Source organism: Styela clava, chromosome 1 (assembly GCF_964204865.1).
Source record: "Styela clava chromosome 1, kaStyClav1.hap1.2, whole genome shotgun sequence".
In the NCBI taxonomy this organism is placed as follows: domain Eukaryota; kingdom Metazoa; phylum Chordata; class Ascidiacea; order Stolidobranchia; family Styelidae; genus Styela; species Styela clava.
The window spans coordinates 3,902,897-3,913,378 of NC_135250.1; the positions used below are offsets into that span (position 1 = coordinate 3,902,897).

Here is a 10,482-nt window from a genome sequence, read left to right on the forward strand (position 1 = left end):
TTATGATTTGAGTCTTTTTACAATTTCAATTTTGTTATGAAGTCAGTTCTCAATATATCTTAACCAAGTTTGTTGTTTTTAATCAGTAATTGTTTAAGTGTTTTCACTTCATTTAATATATATGTGAGGGCCGAAACAATATATGGTCATATACAGATAAATTCTCATTGCCATTTTGAAAAATTTTATATACTATTGGCATTGCCAAAATCAAACATATTCAGTCTAGAAAAGCAAAACCTTCTAATTGGGTGGGCAAGAGTATTTAATATAAACAATATCAGGTACGTCCATAGTATGTGTACCAGGTTAGAATAAGGCCAGAACTTCATTCCGATTTTCCTTATTTTAGTTCTATTACGAGTTCGGAGACTGTCTGTGTTAGCCAAGTGAATATCCCCCCTGCCCATAGGCTTCCGTCCCTTTACACAACTTGATGTAAAGTAGGAGAAAAAATTAGTTTACTCCATATTGGTACACTTCTGGAGCGCGCAATAGTGATTTCAGTATGGTGGACAATAAACAGTAATTGAATCAGCATTTATAAACAAGTTTTACTGTCGAATTCTGATTTAGTTTAAAGACGGTTTTCTGGCACCCACGAATGTTTAGTATTAGCAGTGTCATACAGTGGAATCAATCTGTTAAATTGTAACAAATTACGACTCATTTTAGGGCTGAGCATTTTTGAATACTTGATGATTTCAGATTCGAATTAAAATATCAATTTTTTTTTTTTGAATTAAATCTTAAATTAAAAGATATTTAAATGTAATATTTAAACGACATAATTGTATGTGAATTTTGTATTGTAATGAGTCAGAGAGACACATAAATTACTGAAAACATAGAATCCAACAATCGGACAGTTCTCTGTGTGTTTACATACAATAAGAAACATGTTTCATCAATAGCTCACGAAGAAAAAAACAGTCGTAAGTTAAAACAACATTTTAAAAATATGACTTCACAATGAAAATTTAACGATTCATCTTGAAACAAGATGGTGGCAATTTCAAATTTTTGTCTTAACCGATTCGAAATTTTTTGTCTTAACCGATTTGAATAATTTACTATTCGATTCGATTCGAAAATGCCCAGCCCTACTCACAACTCATTTTTAAGTCAAAATCAAAATGTTATTCCATTCATGAATTGCATAATAACGATTACATAGTAAAGAAAATTAACAATAATATCAATCCATTATTCAAATCAACTATTTAATTTTTTTCATAAGGATAGATACTATACAACGCATCTAAACAATAATAAATTTAGCTACGAGGAGGCTGATAACGGATCCAACTAAGATGCTTGATTTGAGGGTTCCAGCTCCGTTGCATTTTTCTGAAAAAAAAAAACATTTTTTTGAATGTTCTGTTCAACTATCGTATTTTACGTACCACTAAGTTATAAGACGCCTTGCCAATATCTTGCTTGGAATGTGGTTTTATCCGCGTATAAGGCGCATTAGAGCAAAAAGCCCCACCTGATTTGTACATTAGGTACACCGGCTTATACGGCGCACGATTGATTTTTGAGAGAACTGAAGTGTTTGAAGTGCGCATTATGGTCCGTAAAAAACGGTCGCCTCTAACCACTGATACGCAAAGAGCTACAATGTGAAAAAAAAATGTGGTTCGGCATTGTCTAATCAATTTAATAATACCCGGGCGAGATTGCAGGTTCAGGACTTGACCCACAATCTTTAACCTTCAAAGCTGTCACGGCAGTTCGTAGGCCGACGCGTAATTTTGTTATCCATTTGTTGCCAATTAAACAAGCAGCCCTGTCGATTGCTTGACGTTATGCGTATGCTATGCGTAAACAGTGATTCCTTACACTTGAATATAAGTGTGCTAGAATAACCAGAAATGGGAGCGTATACCACAACGGGAGGTCAGTCAAGAACAGAACAAATTCGAGCATTAATACTAATTTCAATCGGTATCATCTTTCATTTGTGTCTTATTCTAATGTGGCAACTGCGGCAGTGCTTAGTTTAAATATGAAAATTAACATTACTATACAGTAATGCTACGCTATCGATTGGGTTTCTACGAGATCAAGTACTTATCCTTCTTCTATGCTTTTGCACCGGTGGATCCGTACGCATATAATGCAAGGATGCTGTAGCAAGAGAAAGACGAGAATATCGGTCAGAGACCGAAGACTTATCGATCGAAAGTTAGGGGATCCCCCAAAACAGCGCTCTTACTCCGTAGTGACACCTTGTGTCCCATCACTAATTAATTAATAACTCGCTAATTATACGACATAATTCACCCAAAATCAATAGGCTTCTGGTCCGAGATAAGATGATGCGCCTGCAAAATCTGGAGCATATTCAATCTCGCTTTCGTGAGATATCGCATCTAACAGACAAACAGACATACAGACATACATACATACATACAGACAGACAAATACCTATCAACATACCTACCGATTAAAATAGATAAGTAATAACTATTCTAAGTGATTCAATATTGTTGCTGCGCACTAACAAACAGTCATATATCTACTTCTGAGGAAGTCTAACCTTAGTCAGACGAAACGGTATAGAAATCTAACGTTATTGTTCAGCAAGACTATTGAATCACTTATGCTACAATTATTACTTATCGATCTTAAGATCGGTAAGTATGTTGATAGGTATTTGTCTGTTTGTTTGTTTGTCTGTCTGTTAGATGTACGCGATATCTCACGAAAGCGAGGTTGAATCTGCTCCAAATTTTGCATGTGCATTCATTATTAATTAATTAGTGATGGGACAAACGGTGTCACTATGGAGTAGGAGCGCTGTTTTGGGGGATCCCCTAACCTCCGATCGGTACGTCTTCGGTGTCCGACCGATATTCTCGTGTTTATTTTTTACACGAATGCTTGTAATCTTATGGCCTATACCATGGCTACTCAACTGGCGGGCCGCGGGCCAAATTTGGAGCTTTCGAGTGTTTGATTTGGAACGCACCTAATTCTTTAGTTTGGATCTATAGCCCCACTTTTCAAGTTCCCTTTTATAAAATAACTTGTTTTGAATATATATAAAAGGAATCATAATACCTTAATAAAACATCTTGATTAGCTGATAATCATTAGCCAACCGATGAAGTGCGCGTTTAAGGATGCCGAAATATAATTTCTGGAAAGACCGGACCCAAATAATTTCAAAATTTTCTTCGGTACAAATAGTTGAGTAACCCTGACCTACACAACCAGACACTGATATTTAACGATTGTAGGAAGCTACTCTCTTGAATGAGCCAAATTATTGACAAATTAATAAGTTTAAACACTGGTAACACTTTGTTTTTTTAATTTTTGGAATCAAAGAGCTTCTAAATCACTGTTCATTGTTTAATGCATAAATCTTAATTCTTTCAAATTATATTTGATAAGGTTTCCATGAAACTGACCTCCTTTGCAAATACAAGTCTCCGCTGTCACACCAAAAGCTGAAATACTCTGGCATCCAACATTACCACCTGCGCCACAGCTTCTTGTCACAACACCTAGAAAATTGTTTCCAATTGAAAATTGAGCGCTCCGAAAGTGTGTGTACCAATATGGTGGTAACTAATTTTGTTTGCCAACTTTACATCATGTTGTGTAAAGTGACTGAAACCTATGGGTAGGGGTTATATTCACTTAGCTATGGCCTAACCCTAACACTACGGGATTGCCAAAACATGAATAAATTTCCCAAATAAAGCACTTCAGTAGTGTGAAGATTTGATATTTTATATAATATTGATGCCGAAGAGCAAGTTTACACTCAAATCTGATATATTTTAGCTGACATGGGCAAACTAGGGCCGCGGGCCAAATTTACCCACTGGGCAATTCAATCTGGCAAGCTTAATGCTATACAACAACCAAACTAGAATCAAATTTTGATGTTTTGCCAAACAAAAAAGCTCAATGAACCTGTTGAGATTGCAAGCATTGACATTCATAATTATAAAGGTAAGTAAGTATAGTTATAACATGATAGAAATGCTCATATTAAAACAAGGAGGTTAAATAACTAACCACTGTACGGCCAGCTCGTGTGACGGTGTGACTCACACCAAAATGTGACTGATAATCGAGTTTTACCTGCCACGCTTGGCAGAACAAAAATTCACAATGAAGTAAAAGAAAACAGCGTAATTTGGATTTAAGTATCGGATTAGCAACGCTTTAGTAAGCGATACAAACACCGCTTTGCGCCCAACTAGTAAATGAGTACATTTCAAGGATATCCTTCATACAAAGTACATCTAAATTTTTAAATTGAATGTCTTACTCTGTGCAGAAGCCTTAATACAAGTGTCAGTGAGAGAAGAACAATTGTAAAGTTGACTGTCGCTCAACTTCTTAGCATCAGCGCAGTTACTGCACACGTAACACTGGATAGCATAACCTAAATGAGAAAATGAAAAAAAGATTTGTTACTGTAATAGGCAGAGGTTCTTGGGCGCTCCAAAAGTATGTGTACAAATATGGAGGTAACTAATTTCGGGTACTCCCGAAGTATGTGAACCAAGATGCCGGACATCTGAACGTAGTATGTGTACCATATCACGGACCTATTGATTTTGGATGAATTATGTCGTATAATTAGCAAGTTATTAATTAATTAGGGATGGGACACGCGGTGTCGCTATTGTGTCAGTGCAAAGAATACACGCCGCTAGATCGATAAGTCGGCGGTCTTTGATTGCTATCTCGTTTTAGTTTTATTGCGAGTTCGGGGACTAGCCAAGTGACTCTTGTAGTGTTTGTATTTGAAATTATAGTCTAACTCTACGTTCCGGTGTCCGCCATTTGCTTCACATACTTCGGGAGTACCTAATTTTGTTCGGACCTCCTGAAGTATGCGCACCAAGATGGCGCACAACCTGAACTCGGGCTGTGTACCAGGTTGGGGTTTTTGGGGCGTATTTTAGATCTTTGCCACAGGCGCCATTTTACGTGGATACGACACTGACAGGGGTAGAACAACAGAAAACATTATCAGCCATCAAGGCTTTTCAGCCTTTGCTCAAAATCTGGTTAGAAACAAGTTGACAATCATGAAAGCGCAGAAGACTGGTCCTGACATAGGGAAATATGAATAAATATAATTTTTATTATACAAACCTGTAGCAGCCATCAATACAACCAAAAACACAATCATAATTGGCTTCATCTTTCTTGTTTTTACGATTTACTCTTGTTAACAAAAGTTAATATTTACACTGGAAAATTTGTAAAAAAGCAGAATTAATTTTAAGAGAAGTATGAAAAAATTTTGTTTCCGTCTTTGGACTAAAACTTTTTTAATTAATTACTGAAACATTCATTTTATACAACATTTTCATCAGAAGTAGGAAAAAATAGTCAGTGAAATAAATTATTAATTTTTTTGCTGCAAATGGTTGAAACAACTAAGATATATTCGATTTTGAACAAATTTTATTAACTTGCCGAATCTCTAAATACATTCAGTCAATTTTAACATTGAATGGAAAAACTTTTTTAAGTAATAAGTATATTTCGAACGCATCTGGATAATTAAATAGCATTGATGAGATTGTAATAATAGCGTACAGATATGCATCAATTGAACGCTACAAATATTAGAAATTAGTATAATTTAAAAAAAAAATTCGAGATACCGGGAAAATACGGGAACAACATTTTTATATCACCAATTTGTCGGTTTTGTGTAGCAATAATTTTCACCCAAAAAAAACTCAATTTTTATTTAACCATTCGTTTTCAAGCAAATGGAACCCGCAAAAACTCTCTGGACAAACCACATCAAATCTAGTCTACTTTCCGCTGAACACTCAGCTTCCAGGAGCCTGACACCGCCCAAAGTAATTCTCCGAAGCCTTATGGCCTTCTTAAACGCTGTGTTGGGTTTCCGGTGATACTGCTATAAAAAACGTAACTGTAATCTAATTTGCAGTGTAATAAGAGAATAAGAGAGCATGCGGGAACGTCGCGAAATGTGTACCTAAAACTTTTTTTTTTTACCCAAAAGATAACAAAGAAAGAAAGATATTAATACGAGCAACAGAGACTAAATGGATAAAATAAAGAGAATAAGGGGAAAAATATGACGAGAGAACGACTATCCCGCGATAGGAATTTGCAGCGACCCTAAATTTCAGCAACTCACCATCAATGATCAACTATGATTCGATAAAAAAAAACGGAATGCGCAACTGAAAAAAAATGTTTTTCATTTAATAATTTAAGGCATGAGGAAATTGCGTTTTTCCGGAGATCATCATCTTTAAAGAGAATCACGTCCTGTCGAACATATTACTTTCTTCGATGACTAAGCTGACTCAGAAGAGACGCAACCACCGCATATCCGAAAACAATACGGACGAACACTGATTCAATGAATAAAAAAAAATCGATGTGAAATGAACCGTCTTTGCAAGCTTTTAAAACTATCATTGAACTAGAATCTTTTGTACAAAACTGCCTCCACTGATGCAGCAATGTGAGATTTAGGAAAAACACCCCGCTATGTTTTCAAATAAAAAAGGCACTAATTATCTCGTTAGGGTTAGAAAAGATTTAAAAATTTGAACTCGAGCTCAATCTGCAATCCTAGCTCAAACCCAAACCCTAACTGGATATTTACTAGTTTTCTTATTTTAAGCGTTGGTGGAGATGTTGTACAATAGATTCCTGAACCGACTTATAAGAAACAAGCAAGCCTGTTACCCATTTTTACTTTGATTAACATAATTTCGATTCTTTCGATTATTTCACACAAGGTAAATTGGTATAACTAGCCCAGAGCTAGTGCAGTGGTTCCAACCTTTTACCTCGGCGGGTCAGTACCATGAAAGAAAGTAACCTCGCGGACCGGCAACACAATATTGAACTTAAGCACCAAAAGTATGAAAAGAAAATAGAAAAAACACGAACGAGGTATCATTTTATTGGTTTTGTGGAGTTTTTGATTATAAAATAGGACAATAGAATAGCAAATTGTTAAATATTGTTATCGGTATATGGTTCAAAATGTTAGACCTATTATTTGGTGCTCCCGAAGTATGCGAACCAAGATGGCGGACATCGGAACGTAACATGGGTAACAGGTTAGGGTTAGGCGATAATTTTTTCCAATTTTCCTTATTTTAGTCCTATTATCAGTTCGAAGACTAGCCAAGAGCCTCCCGTAGTATTTATACCTAAAATTATGGCCTAACCCTAACCTAGTACACATATTACATTCCGATGTCCGCCATCTGGGTTCGCATACTTCGGGAGCCCCTATTATTTTTTGGCGAATAAAAAACACCAGGTTTTCTAGTAAACTAGTATCAAATATTATCCTTCCAATATCGACTGTTAAATTTTCGTTTGTACCGTTATTCGTTATCAGTATTCTCGTGAATAGAGATAGTCAGTTAGACGTCAAAGATGACAACTGTATATATATGATCAAGTTATTTTGGTACTCTCGAAGTATGTGAATCAAGATGGCGGACACCGGAACGTAGTATTTTAACCAATTAGGGTTAGGCCCTAATTTCAGGTACAAATACTACGGGAGTCACATGGGTAGTCCACGAACTCGTAATAGAACTGAAATTTGAAAAATTAGAATAAAATTATGGCCTAACCCGAACCTGGTACACATACTACGTTCCGGTGTCCTCGATCTTGTTTCACATACTTTTGGGAGTACCGTTATTTTGACATTCAGTTTTGCTGACATATAATTTCGGGTTTGCCAATACAGAGGAGTCCTCATCAAAATGTCTACATGACCATCAGGGCATAGAATATATGATATACCGTAACATGACGCTGACATTGTTATTCGCGTCGTAGAAGAAAACAGGAAGTTATTAAGGAAGTTAAGGTAATAATGTTAAAAATATTGTGTGAAGTCCACTCGAATTTTACGATTAGTGTGACAGAGAAATACTTTGTCGACTGTTAGATTCAACAAAGACAAAAGGAGTCAAATTCTGCAAATCCAGACTTCAAAGTAGCGAGCAAAGTCTTGAAATGAGCATGTATGTGCTAAATATCTTTTTGAGATATATTTTGTGATTTCACTAGTATATACATGTCTTTATCCATACAGACAATGGAATACTCACCTGTTTAACGAAGTCCGGCAACATGCGCTCCCACATTTTGATGTATTTCTAAGCTTCGGGTGCAACTCAATAATTTTATAGTTTTTTGCTTAGGCCAGCGGTTCCCAAACATTTTGTTCATGCGGCGCCAAATTATTACGGAAAAAAACTCACGGCTCACTTACACAAAAAAAATGCAGTTTTTCAAATAAAACTCAATTTTGGTATCGCTAATGTGTACTGTAAATCTCTGCTCGATTTTACTTCGAAATGCTGGGAAAATCACCCATATTCGCTAAACTCTGTTCAGTAGAAATATGAACTGCAGCTCACGAAATTGCACCAAGTGGTTTATCCATCTATTGTTACGTAACATTAGAGGTAGACACTACGTAACAGGAAGTAAACGACATAAAAAAGAAATTTATTGATTTATAAACACAACAGTTAAAATAAGAAACAAAAGAACATTTATAATAAAAACATCTAAATTATTCTGTCAAATTCGCAGAGCGCTATAATGCGCCGCGGCGCACCCTTTGGGAACCGCTGGCTTAGGCAATTGGGCTTAAGAAACAGCACCACTTTAATTAAAAAGGGTCAAAACAAAATAGGGAGGAAGAAATTGAAAAAAAAATGGTTTGGGAAAATGAGGAAAACTTGCAAATGAATATTTTGAATTTGTGTTAAAATTCCCGAGAAAAAAAAATTTGTTTGATAATTATAATTACCGGGCGAACATATTCCTAAAGCTCAATGTTCTATAATTTGATTCCTACGGAAATCTTTGTTAGAAATTTGGAAAAATTACCTTTGTTATCATATATTCAACTCAAGTGGGGGTAAATCTGGGAGGTTGATGCTATAATATTACTTTGTAACCCTTCAATATTCGTCCTTTTGTCTTGAAAAAACTATTAACAGAGAGGTTAGGGGCCGAAAAGCATTATTGTGTATCCACAATACATATTTTCGTGGCCGGTGCGTTTTTTAGATCCTCGAGACTTCTGAAAACAAACGTATTCCGACGTCTGTTCGGACCCACTTTTTGAACATTCCTGGATACGCCTCTGATGTTTAACGTGTTTCGTTGATATCTTCATCGGCTACATCAACAAAAATCCAAGAGTATTGGTATTATTGTGTGTTACACCAAGCACTAAAAATACGATATTTAACATATAGAACTTTTACATAATAATTGTCCATACAAATACAACAAGGGATTTTTTGTCATATATGTATAGGAAAGAACCTCACATTCATTTAAAGTCATTCCTGTTTCATTTATTTATTCATAATCCCAAATACAATCGATTGACAATTACAATTCGGACGGCAAATCGGCCCCGTAGTGACGGGTCGCTTGGTACTTGGTACTTCCGGGTAAATGGTTGTTTCCCAAAGCATCAAGTTCTTATATCCGTAGCAGGGGCAATTGGGTGAAGACGCAAATAAATAAGCAATTTTAATACGTCCGCGGCCCACGCCAAAAAGTTTTCGTTGCCCAGCAACCGGTAACTGCGTCCATTGAATACATCCGTAACGGTGGCCAATTACATTAAGATTATCCGTCGGAACTTTCCAATAGCAATTGGTCAAATATTTTTAATCTAAATAATTGCTTTGGACATGTAAATTAATTCCTAAGCGTCAACATTTGTGTAAAATTTGGCGATTAGCGCAAGGGGTTGCCAAATCAATGGTACTCCCGTAGTGTGTGTACAAGGTTAGGGTTAGGCCATAATTTTATCCCAATTTTCCTTATATTAGTTCTATTACGAGTTCGTCGAATGTCTGTGTTAGCCAAGTGAATATACCACCTGCCCATAGGTTTCTGTCCCTTTACACAACTTAATGTAAAATAGGCGAACAAAGGTAGTTACCTCCAGAATGGTACACACACATATGGATCGCCAAATCAATATCAAATGCACGGTTGAGTCGGGTTCATCCGCCTCAAACACTTTTACAAGGAATATCTCCTAGTTGGGGATTTCCACAAACGACGAATGAGAACATGATGTAAGCTTGCAAATAAAAACTAATCAATATGTTTCTCTTCAAAGAAGAAGCAGAGATCAGTTTCGGAATTATACAAACACAATGCGAAATAACGTAATTAACAGCTACAAGCAACACGTTTGCGGAAATAGTTCATGAAGACGTTAAAGCAATAATGTTCAAAATATTGTGATATCAACTTCAATTTCACGGTAAATGTGACAAAAAAATGATTTCCCAAGCTACAAAAGGCTAGAATCTCCCCATAACGTGGCGAAGCATTTGAAATAATACCGAAAAATTTTATAGTCCCGGAGCACAAAATTACGCCAGTTATTAGCATCATTGGATAATATTAAATAATAACAATTTCGAAGTAGCGAGCGAG

The 10,482-nt window shown here is 36.0% G+C and overlaps 1 protein-coding gene across 1 annotated transcript; it reads right to left on the reverse strand.

Moving 5' to 3' along the window:
• Positions 1-604: 604 nt before the first annotated feature.
• Positions 605-5,230, reverse strand: LOC120343335 (uncharacterized). Its single transcript, XM_039412476.2, has 4 exons — positions 5,131-5,230; positions 4,295-4,411; positions 3,423-3,518; positions 605-1,350 (listed from the first exon to the last, which is right to left on the reverse strand). The coding sequence occupies exons 1-4, from the start codon at positions 5,177-5,179 to the stop codon at positions 1,262-1,264; spliced, it is 351 nt and encodes a 116-aa protein (XP_039268410.2). The 5' UTR covers positions 5,180-5,230; the 3' UTR covers positions 605-1,261.
• Between the last annotated feature and the right edge of the window lie 5,252 nt (positions 5,231-10,482).

What these genes read in the sequence shown, in the direction of transcription:
- LOC120343335 (XM_039412476.2), bottom strand. Translation starts at nt 5,179, where the DNA reads ATGAAGCCAATTATGATTGTGTTTTTGGTTGTATTGATGGCTGCTACA. An exon ending in TATTAAGGCTTCTGCACAGA is followed by an intron (nt 3,519 to 4,294) that starts GTAAGACATTCA and finishes ACAATTTTCTAG; the next exon opens with GTGTTGTGACAAGAAGCTGT. An exon ending in GACTTGTATTTGCAAAGGAG is followed by an intron (nt 1,351 to 3,422) that starts GTCAGTTTCATG and finishes TTTTTTTTTCAG; the next exon opens with AAAAATGCAACGGAGCTGGA.